At 43.3% G+C, this 17,752-nt stretch overlaps 1 protein-coding gene across 3 annotated transcripts in view; it reads right to left on the bottom strand.

Moving 5' to 3' along the window:
• Positions 1 to 2,706: 2,706 nt before the first annotated feature.
• lhfpl4 (LHFPL tetraspan subfamily member 4) overlaps positions 2,707 to 17,752 on the bottom strand; it is a 77,517-nt gene continuing 62,471 nt past the window's right edge. Inside the window, exons 2-6 of one of the 3 annotated variants that reach the window (XR_004222168.1) lie at positions 14,405 to 14,641; positions 13,405 to 13,421; positions 10,158 to 10,270; positions 3,524 to 6,267; positions 2,707 to 3,474 (exon numbers count right to left, since the gene is read on the bottom strand). Coding sequence is in view for 2 of the 3 variants with exons in the window: in XM_012960480.3 (XP_012815934.1) it covers positions 6,231 to 6,267; positions 10,158 to 10,270; positions 13,405 to 13,421; positions 14,405 to 14,641 (404 nt within the window). In the remaining variant the exon portion in view is untranslated. 3 annotated transcript variants of the gene reach the window in all.

The following is a 17,752-nucleotide window of genomic DNA, read 5'->3' as shown; positions in this document are numbered from 1 at the left end:
GTCAGAAAAGCTACCTAAACTGTCCCTCAAACCCCTGCACAGCTCTCTCCCTATGCTAACTCATCAAGCACACACAGGCAGAATGTAAAATGGCTGCTGGGCTTCGGTTTATATATGGAAGGGAGTGGTCCGGGGGTGGTCCAGGAGGGAGAGCTGCCTGATTGGCTGCCATGTATCTGCTGGCTCTGGGGTGAGAGGTCAAAATTTGGCTCCAGCTAAGGCGAACCCAAAATTGCGAACTTCGCTAAAAGTTCGCGAACTTGCGAACTTGCGAACACCCGATTTTCGTGCGAATTAGTTCTCCGGCGAACAGTTCGCTACATCTCTATGTGTATGGCCACTGTTACAGTGGTGTGGTTGTGGTCATTCAATGGGCCAGTCCAACCCTGAGTAGAGGAGTCTCCCGAGCTACCTATCGTCAGGAGGTCAGGTCCTCTGATGGCTTCCAAAACTTGTCTCCAAGTCAGAGATTTAATAATGGCACCTACTCGGAGGCCGCTGGGAGCAACATACAAGGGAATGGTAAGCAACATGTTGCCCCGGAGCCACTGGCTGGGGATCACTGCTCTACACCAACATAAAGGAGAATAGACATTTGCAAAGCACTAATGGGGGGCTAAAGTAAGGTTAATGGCATTTTTTACAGTGCTCAGGTCACAACCCCTATCCGACTTCCATAAAGACTATGACTACGACCGATAACAAATATTGGACCATAAAAGGCGCTTTGAGACAAAAACTGCTGAAATATTTACCCACAAGGGGGACCTGAAGACTTCTGCTTAATGGTGACCCGAAGGATCATTAAACACTATGCAATCCAACCTGACTGCTGTACAAAGCTGTAGCCTATCATAATCTGCTCACGGTCAGACTTCACTTACTGACCTGTATGGGGTTTAGCAGAATTATGTGAAAGCCTGTAGTGTCCATTAGGCCCCTGATAGTCTTCAATGGTCATTGGGATGGTGACATCCCAATGACATTTAGTACTATGTCAAGGCCAAGGTACAGGTATGGGACCCATTATCCAGAATGCTCGGGACCTGGGGTTTTCCGGATAAGGGGTCTTTCCGTAATTTGGATCTCCTGCCTAAAGTCTACTAAAAACATTATTTAAATAGTAATTAAACGCAATAGGATTGTTTTGCCTCCTATAAGGATAAATTATATCTTAGTTAGGATCAAGTACAGGTACTGTTTTATTATTACAGAGAAAAGGGAATCATTTAACCATGAAATAAACCCAATAGGACTGTTCTGCCCCCCAATAAGGGGTAATTATATCTTAGTTGGGATCAAGTACAGGTACTGTTTTATTATTACAGAGAAAAGGGAATCATTTAACCATTAAATAAACCCAATAGGGCTGTTCTGCCCCAATAAGGGGTAATTATATCTTAGTTGGGATCAAGTACAGGTACTGTTTTATTATTACAGAGAAAAGGGAATCATTTAACCATTAAATAAACCCAATAGGACTGTTCTGCCCCAATAAGGGGTAATTATATCTTAGTTGGGATCAAGTACAGGTACTGTTTTATTATTACAGAGAAAAGGGGAATCATTTAACCATTAAATAAACCCAATAGGACTGTTCTGCCCCAATAAGGGGTAATTATATCTTAGTTGGGATCAAGTACAGGTACTGTTTTATTATTACAGAGAAAAGGGAATCATTTAACCATGAAATAAACCCAATAGGGCTGTTCTGCCCTAAATAAGGGGTAATTATATCTTAGTTGGGATCAAGTACAGGTACTGTTTTATTATTACAGAGAAAAGGGAATCATTTAACCATGAAATAAACCCAATAGGGCTGTTCTGCCCCCAATAAGGGGTAATTATATCTTAGTTGGGATCAAGTACAGGTACTGTTTTATTATTACAGAGAAAAGGGAATCATTTAACCATTAAATAAACCCAATAGGGCTGTTCTGCCCCAATAAGGGGTAATTATATCTTAGTTGGGATCAAGTACAGGTACTGTTTTATTATTACAGAGAAAAGGGAATCATTTAACCATTAAATAAACCCAATAGGGCTGTTCTGCCCCCAATAAGGGGTAATTATATCTTAGTTGGGATCAAGTACAGGTACTGTTTTATTATTACAGAGAAAAGGGAATCATTTAACCATTAAATAAACCCAATAGGGCTGTTCTGCCCCCAATAAGGGGTAATTATATCTTAGCTGGGATCAAGTACAGGTACTGTTTTATTATTACAGAGAAAAAGGAAATTTAAAAAAAAATGTTTAATCATTTGATTAAAATGGAGTCTATGGGAGATGGCCTTTCCGTAATTCAGAACTTTCTGGATAATGGGTTCCGGGTAAGTGGTCCGATACCTGTATCTCCTAATATATAGGGGACCCAGATGGCCGCCATGACTCAAATAAACTTCCTGTGCTCAACTAGGGATAACAAAGACCTTTCTACTGTTCTAAAATCCATTGGAACTTTGTTGTTTCCTTTATGCAAGGGAAGGGCAGTTCTATAACTTATTTGTCTTAGCTCTAAATTACCTACAATACCAATGTCTAGGACACTCCATATCAATAAAACCGTAGCCCCACAGAGCAGTAGTTTTGAGCTGCTGGGGTCAGTGACCCCCATTTAAAGTGTCAGAAGAGAAAGGAAAATAATTCCTAAACTATAAGCAATAAATAATGGGCAGTGTGGAATAGAAAATGACAGCAGACACGTTAGGAAGAGAAGTGTTTTATTAAACACAACACGGACACAGTTTGAAAACCAACCTGACTTTCTGAACTATTTCTGGTTGCTAATCGGTGACCCCTAGCAACCATAAAGCAGTTGAAATCCCAGGCCGGAGAGTGGTAGAATGTAAATAATTGAAGAAATGTAAATTAAAAAAAAAAAGTCAATATCAAGGTTACTTTTGCCTACAACAAACTTTTAAGATGAACGTTTAGGTGAATGCCCCCTTGAAGCTGATTTCCTGATGGTGAAACTAGAATCACCGGTATCTGACTCCGAGCCTGACATTTAGCATTTGTTTGTCGTTAAATCACTAATTTTGTGGCTCAGACTTTGTTTTTTGTGCAAATCCACAAAGTGTGATGCTTTGTGTCCCTTCCTTCCTCTCAGTGTGTTCTCACAGATAAATGGCCATCCAACTAATTCCAACACACACGTGCCTCAGTGTAGGGAGCCCTAACAACACAACGTACAGCCAATACCCAGTTATACAAAAGCCTTGCTGCAGGTGGGATGGAAACAACACTTACCATTTGCATTACTGATACCCTGATGGTTACAAAGACAGACAAGATGGTACCCAAACCATTCATGCCTGCAGCCTTTCCTTTTCTGCTTGTCCTTTCCTCTCCTGCCTGCAGTGCTGCCATCCTTTCCTTCTGTCCTTACTTTCTGCTTATTCTTTCTTCTCCAATTTTCAGTCCTGCCTTACTCTCCCGCAGCCCTTCCTTCTCTTCTCTTCATTTCCTCTCCTGCAGTCCAGCCTTTCTGTCCTTCAGACTTTCCTTTACACACCTGTACCTGCAGTCCAGCCTTTCTGTCCTTCAGACTTTCCTTTACACACCTGTACCTGCAGTCCAGCCTTTCTGTCCTTCAGACTTTCCTTTACACACCTGTACCTGCAGTCCAGCCTTTCTGTCCTTCAGACTTTCCTTTACACACCTGTACCTGCAGTCCAGCCTTTCTGTCCTTCAGACTTTCCTTTACACACCTGTACCTGCAGTCCAGCCTTTCTGTCCTTCAGACTTTCCTTTACACACCTGTACCTGCAGTCCAGCCTTTCTGTCCTTCAGTCCTTCCTTCTTCTCCTGCATTTCTTCCTTCCTGTCCTTCAGCCCTTCCTTTCTGCTTTTCCACTCCTACCTGCACTCTTGCTCCCCTGACCCCCCCGACCTTCAGCCCTTCCTTTCCTCCTATTTGCAGAGCAGCCTCCTGTCCTTCATCCCTCCCTTCTGCTCAACCTTCTGTCTCCATTTTGCAGTCTTCTCTTCTTCTTCCTCCTTTCGCTCCTACCATCAGACCAACCTTCTAGTCCCACAGCCTCTGGTTTCACTTCCCTACTGTTCCCTGCTGCACCCTTGCTCTCCTACCTTCTCCTCTGCTCTTCCTTTCCTCCCTGTACTTCAGCCCTTACTTTGGCTCAGTCTCCATTCTGCAGTGCTCTTTTCCTCTACTGCCTGCAGTTCTCTCTCCCACTGCTCCCTTTCTTTCCCACCATCAGACTGTGCTTCTAGTTCCTTTCCTTCCACAGTTTTCTCACTTCCTTACTACGGCCCTGTCTTCTTCTGCACCCTTGCTCTCCTACCTTCTCCCTGTACCTGCAGCCATGCCACCCACCCTGGTCCCCGACACCCCTTCCTTCTCCTCTTTCCTTTCAGTTTACACTGATGTTGTTGGGAAGAGAGAAGCCCTGTCTTCTTCTGCACCCTTGCTCTCCTACCTCCTCCCTCTACCTGCAGCCATGCCACCCACCCTGGTCCCCGTCACCCCTTCCTTCTCCTCCTTACTTTCAGCTTACACTGATGTTGTTGGGAAGAGAGGAGCTTGGGCCTCTGCACATATTACGAGTGAGACAAATGCAGTCTGACTATACAATTCTACTATCTCATGTCACCCCGGCCTGCTGTATATAATGCTGTATAATGGCCCCCAGAATATCAATACATTGGAACCTGTGATACTGTTGGGTAAAACAATTATCCATTAGAGACTCTACACAGAAAATTAATCATTTTTGGTAATATTTTTCCTTCCAAGGGGAAAACAACCCCTATATTTAAGTAAACCTTAGCTTTTCATTTATTTTAACTTTAATATACAGTAATATTTGGGTGCATGACCTACTGTGTGCACTAAACATTCCCAATCTGCATTATTGCCTTTATGAATTGCCAAGTCAAGGCATTCCCTATACAATTCCCAGGATATGGCACATTTTCTATGACCACTAGGGGAGCTGCTGCACCAGCAATGTATAGTGAGGCAAGCAATATGGAAGTTCTCACTTATATATAAAATATCAGCAATTGATTTCCTGCACACAATAAGCTATGCCTTCATCCTTACTGTATATAGAAGGGAAAATAAAGGAGGATATATTATAATGCAGTATATTTTCCCTTTTACTGCTTCCCGCAGCACAAAGAACTCCATAATATCCCATAATAATACTCTTCACTCTTTACTAATACTCAGGCGTTTCGCTTCCTTACTGTACATTGCTGCAATAATACATTGGCGCTCTGTTAATAAAATGTATCCATAATTTAACGTATATCTTCAATATATGGAAAAAAAGCATAATTTTCATTTTTTAATGTAATAAACGTGCTATTCTACTATAAATTTGGTTTCGAGGGTAATTTTTTTATCCACCTGAGGATATTTGATTTGTTTAGAGACGCAGAACGCCTTCCTCGCTGACGGTGCCTCTTTCACCTCTTTCCCCAAGAAATGCTTAAAAAAGACACAGTTCCGACTCAGTAGTGCTAATGTAACATGTAGCTAGAATCCCATTTTTTTTTGTTGTTTTTACCCTGTTATGAGAAGATAAAGACCAAATTACAATAAAAATAACAACCAGTTCTGTAGACGGACACCTTGCACTGTACAAAAGGCAGTTCCTGATTGGCCGGTTGATTCTCTTGCGCCAAAGATCGGCCTGTCCTCTGCTCCTGTATGTACAAAGATGGCGGAAAGTTTCTTCCTTTTATTTTCAGTGCTAAATAAAACATCCTTTTTTTGGGGGTGGGGGGGGGGAACTCAAGTTCGATTGGTGCCAAGAGGTATAAATGGTTTAATCCTTCCCCCAGCATAAATTTCTTTACAAAACTGCAAAGTTAGGTCAAGTGGTCTAATAAAGACGCCATTTTGTTTTTTCATTTTTAGGGGCAAAAAAGCAGAGGATTCTGGGTAAACAATGTTTGATTTTGAAATATGGCACCCTCTGTCTCCTATGTACATCCATGGTTATAGCCGGGAGAAAGGGGGGGGGGGAAGTGGGGTAGCGTTGCTGGTTCTTCCAAAGCGAAGGGGGCTTGAGTCTGATCGCAGTGCAGGCACCGTGTTGGATGGGGGAGAATTCTCTTCAAGACTGAGATGCGGTACCAGAATTTACTAGAGGGGCCCAAGGCAGTGTGGCACAGGAGAGCAAGACAGGGCGAGGGCTTTACAATACTCATAGAATAAGGGGGAGCCAGGAGATGGTGGTTCTGCGCTGTAGAGGGGGTTAGTGTCTCACTTGGTTTTCCTCAAGTTTATATCCTCTGCAAAGAAAGAGAGAGAAAGGGTTAGACCTTCCCATATATCAAACCTGGGTGCATGGGCGGAGTTGCATAAAAGCTGGGGGAGTCTAAGTCTCCCCAAACAAACATGATGGAGCTGTTATATATGGAATTGGCACTGTATTTATCCTGCTGTGTGTTCTGGGGGCATTATATATGGAATTGGCACTGTATTTATCCTGCTGTGTGTTCTGGGGGCATTATATATGGAATTGGCACTGTATTTATCCTGCTGTGTGTTCTGGGGGCATTATATATGGAATTGGCACTGTATTTATCCTGCCATGTGCTCTGGGGGCATTATATATGGAATTGGCACTGTATTTATCCTGCCATGTGTTCTGGGGGCATTATATATGGGATTGGCACTGTATTTATCCTGCCGTGTGTTCTGGGGGCATTATATATGGGGTTGGCACTGTATTTATCCTGCCATGTGTTCTGGGGACAGTATATATGGGATTGGCACTGTATTTATCCTGCCGTGTGTTCTGGGGACATTATATATGGGATTGGGACTGTATTTATCCTGCCGTGTGTTCTGGGCATTATATATGGAACTGGCACTGTATTTATCCTGCTGTGTGTTCTGGGGGCATTATATATGGAACTGGCACTGTATTTATCCTGCTGTGTGTTCTGGGGGCATTATATATGGAATTGGCACTGTATTTATCCTGCTGTGTGTTCTGGGGGCATTATATATGGAATTGGCACTGTATTTATCCTGCCATGTGCTCTGGGGGCATTATATATGGAATTGGCACTGTATTTATCCTGCCATGTGTTCTGGGGGCATTATATATGGGATTGGCACTGTATTTATCCTGCCGTGTGTTCTGGGGGCATTATATATGGAATTGGCACTGTATTTATCCTGCTGTGTGTTCTGGGGGCATTATATATGGAATTGGCACTGTATTTATCCTGCCATGTGCTCTGGGGGCATTATATATGGAATTGGCACTGTATTTATCCTGCCATGTGTTCTGGGGGCATTATATATGGGATTGGCACTGTATTTATCCTGCTGTGTGTTCTGGGGGCATTATATATGGGATTGGCACTGTATTTATCCTGCCATGTGTTCTGGGGACAGTATATATGGGATTGGCACTGTATTTATCCTGCCGTGTGTTCTGGGGACATTATATATGGGATTGGGACTGTATTTATCCTGCCGTGTGTTCTGGGCATTATATATGGAACTGGCACTGTATTTATCCTGCTGTGTGTTCTGGGGGCATTATATATGGAACTGGCACTGTATTTATCCTGCCGTGTGTTCTGGGGGCATTATATATGGAACTGGCACTGTATTTATCCTGCCGTGTGTTCTGGGGGCATTATATATGGAATTGGCACTGTATTTATCCTGCCGTGTGTTCTGGGGGCATTATATATGGAACTGGCACTGTATTTATCCTGCCGTGTGTTCTGGGGGCATTATATATGGAATTGGCACTGTATTTATCCTGCCGTGTGTTCTGGGGGCATTATATATGGAACTGGCACTGTATTTATCCTGCCGTGTGTTCTGGGGGCATTATATATGGAACTGGCACTGTATTTATCCTGCCGTGTGTTCTGGGGGCATTATATATGGAACTGGCACTGTATTTATCCTGCCGTGTGTTCTGGGGGCATTATATATGGAACTGGCACTGTATTTATCCTGCCGTGTGTTCTGGGGGCATTATATATGGAATTGGCACTGTATTTATCCTGCCGTGTGTTCTGGGGGCATTATATATGGAATTGGCACTGTGTTTATGTATAGACAATAGGTTCATTGGTTGTTGTACGAGCTGCATATCAACTAGCTGTGAAGTAACAATTGCCACATGTATCAATTTATTCCCCCATGCAGACATATATCCCACACCCCAGCTGCACACATATGCACAATGTTACACGTGATACTGATTATGCCCGTTTCCTTCAATAACATATGAGAAGATGCATTTGCCCTAAGTCAGGTTCAGTTCTCCTTATCCCAGGTAGGGTTTCCACCTAGCCAATGAATGAATGAAAAACGATGCTTGATGCCAATGTTATTAACTGGGAAAATGCATAAAAATATAGGAATGACGGTATTTATTTCCAGAAAAACCCTATTCCCAGGGCATCTGGCCAACTGAAAGATAATAGGTAGGGCTAGAACCATAACTATGATTATCACCCGATTGGTATTTTACCAGAGTTTCTAGAGCCACTGCTCTAGATTCTAGAACCAATATAGTAACCCAACCCCCCAATCAGCGTATGATTAATTATATATATTATAAAGATATGCTGACGGCAGCACTGGTAGGTCAATTTGAGTGACTCATCTACTTTAATGAATTCAGCCCTGAGGATAAAGCACCGTTACAGGGGCCCGGGGAGAGGGTTAGGAAACACTGGTTTCTAACTATTGCTTCATTTTAGTCATTATCATCAGAAGGTGCTATTGTCTTATCTGGCCACCAGGGGTCACCCTCCCCTCAGGGACCTCTTTCTCTAGAGCTCAGTGTGGGCAGAGTAATATCTTATTCCTCTTAACATCTCTAGGCATCTGTCCCTGCTGCCATAACCCTTTGTATCTGCAAATACAGCAACAACTGAACAACAAAGGACTTTTTTGTGATCATGTGGTGCCTCCTGGGTATCCAAGGTGATTCCCCCTTTCTATCCCGTCGTAAAATCAAAGAAGAAGGATCTTTCCATAATTTGGATCTCTGTACCTTAAGTCTATTAAAAAAATGTAAACATTACATAAACCCAATAGGATTGTTCTGCCCCCAATAAGGGGTAATTATATCTTAGTTGGGATCAAGTACAGGTACTGTTTTATTATTACAGAGAAAAGGGAATCATTTAACCATTAAATAAACCCAATAGGACTGTTCTGCCCCAATAAGGGGTAATTATATCTTAGTTGGGATCAAGTACAGGTACTGTTTTATTATTACAGAGAAAAGGGAATCATTTAACCATTAAATAAACCCAATAGGGCTGTTCTGCCCCCAATAAGGGGTAATTATATCTTAGTTGGGATCAAGTACAGGTACTGTTTTATTATTACAGAGAAAAGGGAATCATTTAACCATTAAATAAACCCAATAGGGCTGTTCTGCCCCCAATAAGGGGTAATTATATCTTAGTTGGGATCAAGTACAGGTACTGTTTTATTATTACAGAGAAAAGGGAATCATTTAACCATTAAATAAACCCAATAGGGCTGTTCTGCCCCAATAAGGGGTAATTATATCTTAGTTGGGATCAAGTACCGGTACTGTTTTATTATTACAGAGAACATAATACAGTCCTGCTTGGGTCACACATTTGGCATTTTCTTCTGCCAAACATCATGATAAATATACCATGTATATATTAAACACAATGCAAACTATTAATCTCAATTAATAAATATTTGCTACAGTTTGGATGCGTGGTTATAGTTCCCATTTAAACTGAATTATTGAGTCTTACAAAATTTGTTGCTATGGGGATGGTCAAAAAGTACTGGCCCATCTCTCCCCGATAGAGTGGATCTCGTGAGAAGCAGAGGGAGCTACAGGTATTGTTGCTTTTGGGTCAGCTGATGAGATCCCTGACTTTCTATCTGGATTGCCTGACCGTGATCCATTTGGATCATACAACATTGTCCCAAACCTGCTTCCATTAATATGCTAACTGTCACCGAGGGCCTGAGGCGGCAGAGAAGAACATACGGGGTGGGTGAGGCCCAGATATAAACTCGACCCCCCTGAGAACTATTTTATTTTCTTCTTGTGAAAGCCTGCATTCTCATTGGATATCTGTAGCTGATCCCGTATGTTCGGCAAGCACACAGTGGCCCATAGGGGGCAGGAATAGTCCTTATATACCTGGCTAGGTAGCTGTTAGCTGTCAGTCCAGCCCCGAAGGAAGGAGGGATACCCTTTTGCTGCCAGCCCTCCAGGTTTGCCCTGGTTTCTACAGGGTTGCTCTGGAGGGACGGCTGGAGGAAGAAGAAATACAAATAGTGGTAAATAATCTCTTATTCCTTTCAATGCAGAGAGTTAGGAAAAGAGGAGAAGCGCAGGAAGGCTGGGGTCCCAACTAGGTTGGGGGAACAAAAAAACATAAACCACTGATGGGAGCTGGGGGGGCACAGAATATACCAATTATTCCCTTCCCTACAATAAGCCTTGAGCTAAAATGGGCCAACTAAAGGGGAACCAGTGCCTCATTTAATTTCCAGTAATAACCAGCTTATATACGTCTCCGACCAGGCAGTATTGCCCTAAGGTACCTCCAACCTAATCTTTCTAAGCCCACAATCAGCCTCACCAATAACATTTTGGCCACAACTTTCCTCCATTGGAGAAGAGCAGCAGTCAATACACTCCTCTCTGCTTGACACTTTTTTTTTTTATTTAGTTTTCAAGATATTAGAAGTTTTAACACTGCTAATATAATCAACACAGCGCCACCTGCTGTTTATTTTAGCCCGTTGACTACAGTTGGCTTTTGTGCTGTTGCTTTGCTATAAAACTAACCAGACTCTTCTCTACTCACCGAGTCTGAAGGGATGACGGGGAGACCGCCACACAAACACCCCATTGGCCATTCCCTTACTGCAGTTTCTCATTCTATCACGCCCCCTTGTGCTCATTGGCTAGCTGCCAGGGGAATCATCCCAAATCACAAGACTTTGCAGCAAACAAACCTTTCATTCTGCACAACTACAGGCAGTTCTTGAAAGGGAACTATCGCAAAAAGAAAACTTAATATAAGCTTTATATCATGGAAATAAGAAACTTTCTATATGTAATGAATTAAATATTATGTTAAGTTTTGAAATTATGAAGTTACTCTTTACTGTCCCCTTCTCAGCAACCTGTCTGTCTTCTTTCTCTCTTCATGCAGGAGTCTAATACATCTTTTAGGGGGGCTCACCTTACTTTCAGTAGAGCTCACTGAAATGACCAACTGCAGCACCAGCAAATCTAACAAAAGAACTGACTCTGGCACAAATCCTGCATGTAGAAAGACAGGATTTGGATCAGAGCAGGTTATTTTTAAAGAGTAGCTCTAATACATCTTCTAGGTAAAGCATGTAACCCCCCCTCCCCATAGGATGTATTAGAGCTAACTTGAAGCAGCGTAGGGGGTTTCCTCACGGTGAGGGCAGTGAGGTTGGGGAATGCCCTTCCTAGTGATGGGGTAAAGGCAGATTCTGTTAATGCCTATAAGAGGGGCCTGGATGAGTTCTTGAACAATCAGAATATCCAAGGCTATTGTGATACTAATATCTACAGTTAGTACTAGTGGTTGTATTTATAGTTTATGTATGTGAGTGTATAGATTGGTAGGTGTGGGTTGGGTGTGCTGGGTTTACTTGGAAGGGTTGAACTTGATGGACTCTGGTCTTTTTTCAACCCTATGTAACTATATGTAACTGCCAATCAAAATTCAACTCTATTCTCTTAATGCAAAAGTCAAAGAGAGACAGGTTGCTGAGAGAGGGATAGCATGGAGTAACTTTATTATTTATTAAACAGTACAGAATTTTTAATTGATTATATTTAGAAAGCTTCCTATTTCAGAGAGATTTGGTTTATATTAAATGTTCATTTTTGAGATATTTCCCTTTTAAGCAACAACATGCATTTTCATCCCATTCATGGTACCAACAGTTATGACAGTTCACACCCAGGCAGGTTCCTTTGCCTCAGAGTTATTCAGTGTTAGTCCTGGCACCCTACTCCTGATGCCCCCCTTTCCATTCTCACATCAACCTCCAGTCCTTCTTTCAAGGGAACACCCCCTCACCCATTACAGGCCAGAACCCTCCAGTACAAGCCTCTAGGGATTCCTGTTGTACTAGGGTAACAATTCTACCCTGCTCTGCTCCTTTGGTAACCTTACTCCTTGGTGGGGCTAGAGCTGCCCTTAATCACTCACTATATCTCAGGACTTAGCTGGAGCTATGACACCAGCTAACCCTGCTCTGGCTAAGCCTACTTGGCACCTTGCCTTCACTGAGTATGTCTGGACTACGCTTGTCTACTGGCCTGGCTGCCAAAATTAAGCCTGATGCCAGTGTTACTGATAGTAAAGAGATATGAAAATATAGGAAGGCCAGCATTTCTTTCCAAGGAAAGGGAACACCCCTAGTCAGGATTGAGATTCATGGGAAGCCCTGGCATTTCAAGTACCCAAGGCCTAAATAGCCTATATAGCCCCTTTGGGACATGGCAGTGTTCAGGTCTGCCGCTGAGTCTAGAACCTCAGGCTTCTGGCTTTATTCCTGATGTCAGGAACATTGGGTTCTATACTTTCTTTTAATACCTTGTTGGGTCCACCCACTTCTCTAGAACCTTTCAGGGGATTCCATGCCCCTCTTGTGGCCACTACCAGCAATTACACCTACAGTTCTAGTATTAGAGCGGACACAACTTTTATCCCTACAGAACTATTGCATCCCTTACAGCTGAAGGGCCACAACACCTTCACTGTCCCCCATCCACTTTTCCACCCCCACCCCAGAAAAGTGTCCATGAGCAGTAGCTACCTTTTTGCATGCATTCAAACCTCCTCCATCATTCTGGTCATGGAAGCTACCAGAATACTTACTACTATTAGCTGCAATGCTCTTTTCTAACCAACAGGTGAAACCCAAGCTCCATGGGGGCCCACATCTGTGGGATACGTTCCATAAGTCAGTAATGTCCAACCTGTTGCTGTTGTCAAAATGTATCAACCACTCAACCTTCAGACTCAGCAACAGCTTGGGGACCGCAGGTTGTATATCCCTAATGCATGAATGTTATTTAATATGATATGTATTTTCATCTACATTTATACTTTAAAGGGCCCCCTGTGCTGGTAGAGGCTCATGGGAAAAACTCGCCCTGTCCTACAAAATCCTCCTAAAATCATCCCTGCTCAGCGCAGAGGCAGCCATCTTGGCCAGTAGGGTTTCTAAAGGCATTCATTATCTCAAGAACGATCATGGATGGCCCTTTAAGAGGAGGAAGAACTACAAACACAAAGCAATAATGGAACAAGGACTTGCTGGGTGAGATGAGGACACAAAGGAACAGTCAGGGGGCTGGGGGGGGGGTTGGATAAGTTTCATTCACTTACCGCAGTTCCAACAAAATCTGAAATAAAAAAAATAAAAGACAATTTTTAGTGTTTATTCCTTCCAGAACATTCTAATTATTTGGCAATTTGGAGGCAATATGCTCACAGTGGGGAGAAAGCAAGCATGATCATGTCATGCATTCGGTATTCATAGACTTCTAACTGGCTGGCAGATAAGAATGATGGGATTAGCTGGGTATTTTTGGCACACAGAGGGGCACAATATTGATGTAAGCTGGCACAGAATGACAGCACGCTAGCAATAGAATAAATAAGAGACTGCAACCTATAAAGGGTGATATAGCAATGGGCAACGTCATTCTGCTGAGAACCAGGTCTGGACTGGGATTCAAAATAGGCCCCGGCATTCCAAGTACCCAGAGGCCCAAACAGCCCCCCAGCCCAATAAATAGTGAGTGTCTATGGGATCTTACAGCAACCCCTCTGGCATTTGCCAGAACCCACAGATTGCCAGTCCGGGCCTGCTGAGACCTTGCTTGCCTTCATGGGTACTAAGTGACCGTAGCCGTGTTGGTAGGTTCATCACTGCTGATGTCCCAACCCAACTGGGACAAGTGGTCCAGTATTGTTCAGTATGGCCAATAGCACTCATCAGTTCATTATACAAGTGGATCTGACATCACTGTTATAGAGCCAATAAAGTTTTAAAAAGAAAGTTGATCTTGAAATCAACTGTTACTATGATATAGATAAAGACATTAGAAACTGTGTGTAACTGGACATCCCAAAGTCTTCAGAAAAGTATGTTTAACGGCCCCACCACCATCCTTCTCACAACCAGTGATCCTCCCCCATGTCCTTCCCCCCCCAAACCCCTCACAATAACAGGGTCTGCTCCCTTTATAGTTACCCCACCCGACACTGCTATATGATTAATCAGCTCCCCGACCCAAGCAACCAGTAATTTGTTACACTGAATGAAAAAAATGGAGACTACATCTCACTCAGCTGAAGAGACGCCCAACTCACTCACGGTTACCTTTGTTGTCTGCCTTTAGCTCCTCGTGTAGAAGGTCATTCTGTCTGTTGCCCAGGACAAAGGCCAAGAAGGAAAGGATGAGGGCATTTAGGATCCCAATAATTGCCAGGATGTAAGCCCAGCGCACTGAACAGTCACCCAGGGAGTATTTCCCTGTCTTCTCTCCACACATATCTCTGATGGTCTCTGAGTCCCACCCGTCTGGGAATATCATGCAAGCCAGCACCAAGCAGACAGCTAGTAATGCAAACACAATAACAACATGGTTAATGCATCAAAGAGGTCAATACAAGAATATACGAGCAGGGATTTTTGTTTTTGTCCCCTTTGTGTAGGTCAACATTTAATCCCCCACACCCCTTATCAAGGGTACAGATATAAAAGACCATGGTATACCGTGTCCTGCTATAGTTACTAGAATATAGAATAGAATATATGATCAAGCAGGCCTCCATGTTGAAACCCCCACCCAGGAGGGGCAGCTCCACAGCTCGGGGACATCACATTTAGAGAGTATTTATAAAACTATTATCACATAAAGCAAATCACAAAAAGAAATGATAGGTCAGTTAGAAAGTCTTTATTCTTAGTTGGATCCCAAACCTTCTAGACATGGGGCCACCATGCCCCTTAACTACAGATGCCTAGGATAATTAGATTATTTTCTTTCATTACAATTAAAATGTTCCCCCCCATGATTAGGTTCTTGTCCATCAATAGGCAGTCCTCATTCACAAGGTTTCTCAGGGTTGGACTGTGGTGGTTGGGATCCTTAGGAAACCTCAGACAAAGGGTAATTTTACTGTCATTTTCTGCTCTTCATTTAACTTCTCCCTTTGGATAGAACTTTAGCATTTCTATCATCTCTCAGTCTTTTTGTTTTCTATCACTCTAGTCGCCAACTGACTTGTCTTATCCTAAAAATTCCTTCCATTCTAACGTCTTTCCTACTCTTTGTCACTTTGAACCCTCCCATTCCACTTCTCCTTCCCACTGCATTTTCTCCTATATGTTCTCAACAGTGTCTCCAACTGCTTGTATAATTACCCAAGGGGTGCAGTAGTCATAGTGGCTTACAAGGGGTGCCAATGTACAACGGCCTATCTTTATTGGGAATTGAGAAGTATATCATGGTGCATATACTATTGGTGTATATGTCATGGTGCTGACAGAGACTTTAGGTCAGCTGGCTGGATAGCCTAGAACAGTGATCCCCAACCAGTGGCTCAGGGGCAACATGTTGCTCCCCAACCCCTTGGATGTTGCTCTCAGTGCCCCCAAACCAGGGAGTTATTTTTGATTTCCTGACTTGGGGCAAGTTTTGGTTGATTTCCTACCAAATAAAGCCCCCTGTAAGCTGATAGGGTGCATAAAGGCCCCTAATAGCCAATCACAGCCCTTATTTGGCTCCTCCATGAACTTTTATGGTGCTTGTGTTGCTCCCCAAGTCTTTTTACATTTGACTGTGGCTCCCGAGTAAGAAAGGTTGGGGATCCCTGGCCTAGGAGGACCACTAAGCCCACTGGGGTTCTCCTGTAATGCCCAAAACAAACTTTTATAGTTATCCATAATATATTAACTGCTGTGCTTTCAGTGCTTCCCCACCCAGTTATACATTCTTTAAACATTTTCAGTGAAAATAGCATTTGTTCATCCCTTTTTATCCTCTAGTTCTGACTCTTGAAACAATGAAGCAGAATTCAGTTTAATCAGGTGCCTTCGGTCAAAACCAGCAGAGCAGAGAATATAAACAGTCCCTTCCTGATCAATTTAAATTTCTTTTAATAACAGTTCCAATAATAATAATAATAACACTATCACAGAACTGTATTTACTCAGTACAATTACAAAACATATCAATTCTGAAAGCGATTGGTTTTTTTTTTGTGCTAAGTGGGCAAAAGCCGCCGTAATTGCCTCCGTTCCCCTGCTGTGAGGCTCGGGGAGGCTCTGCAATAAACAAGCAATGGGTAGGAGCTTATTAAGTCTCTGCTCTCCATTCACTCTGCAATTAGGGTCGGATTCTGAGGGGGAAAAGCGCAGATTTGTATTTCAAACGCCGGGCACAATACAATATTGATACTTGAGACTCGGAATGAACTTCCCGGCACTAAGGAGACTACGGAGATTTCGCCAAGTAATTCCCCCTCTTTATCAAGGAGCCTTTTAATACTAGAAGTTTAGTGAAGGCGTCATTCCTCCTCTGCAAATTACCATCCGCCGCCAATATTAGGTCTAATGAAAACCCTGCTCCCCTGTTACCCAGAAGCCCTTGCACACACTTTCAGTTTTAGCACTCGCTGCCGCCTACTCTTCTTCTCTTTACTCTTCATGTATTTATCTTAATTTCCAGTATCACAAATGGCAAAGTGTGATTGGAAATGGCACCGACTTTACATATTATGAATTATTTGGTTTCCGTAGGGAATTTTTGGTGCAATTTTGCAAATAAAAAGGAAAGCGCAAGTGAGTCAGTTCAGAAAGGATTTCCAAGTTTCACATCCAGAATGTAAAATTGGTACTTTGAATCAGTATATTGTAGCCTGAAAGCCAGGTCTTCATAGCAGGGGCGGACTGGGCGGGCGGAATACTGGGAAAAATCCTGATGGGCCCTGGCCCTGCTGGCACTCGGCGGCCCAGACCCAATCCCTGTTACCACTTCCCTGCCCAATGGTGTCCTCCCTAGGAGGGGAGGATGTTGGGCGGGTGGCAGGGGCCCCTGCGGGGTGCGGGGGACAGGACCAGTGAGGCACCTTGGGGGGTGTGGGGACCCTAGGGAGGGCCCTGCACCCCCCAGTCTGGCCCTGCTTCATAGTTATATAATGTATTGGCCAGGCCATAACAATAGAACCTAGGGCAACTGCTGGGAAATCCTAGACAGGCCCGGACTGGCAATCTGTGGGTTCCGGCAAATGCCAGAGGGGCTGCTGTAAGGTGCCATAGACACTCACTATTTATTGGGTTGGGGGGGCTGTGTACTTGAAATGCCAGGGCCTATTTTGAACACCAGTCCATGCCAGGTCCAGACATGGTGATTCATTAATATGACACTGACAGGTAAGCAATTTTAATATGTGTTGGTAAAAAAGGTCAACTTCTTGATGTTTTGCTCCTCAGGGGTGGGTTGATTTTAAGGAGACATATTGGATGAATGGGAAAAACCTTAATTTTGTAGGCAAATGGTGCTGGTTTCACTTTGTGCTAAAAATTAATCCTATCTGTAAAAATGGCCCCTTTATTGGAGCTCCCTATAGATCCTATCTGTTCTCTGTCCGAGTTTGAAATGAGGGGTGGGTGTGGCCTAATGGTCCCTGCCAGAAGCACAGTAGGAGGGGGAGAGCCAATCAC

The sequence above is a fragment of the Xenopus tropicalis genome, chromosome 4 (assembly GCF_000004195.4).
Source record: "Xenopus tropicalis strain Nigerian chromosome 4, UCB_Xtro_10.0, whole genome shotgun sequence".
NCBI lineage: Eukaryota > Metazoa > Chordata > Amphibia > Anura > Pipidae > Xenopus > Xenopus tropicalis.
The sequence above is the reverse complement of the archived record's forward strand: the minus strand, read 5'-3'. Positions and strand labels throughout refer to the sequence as shown.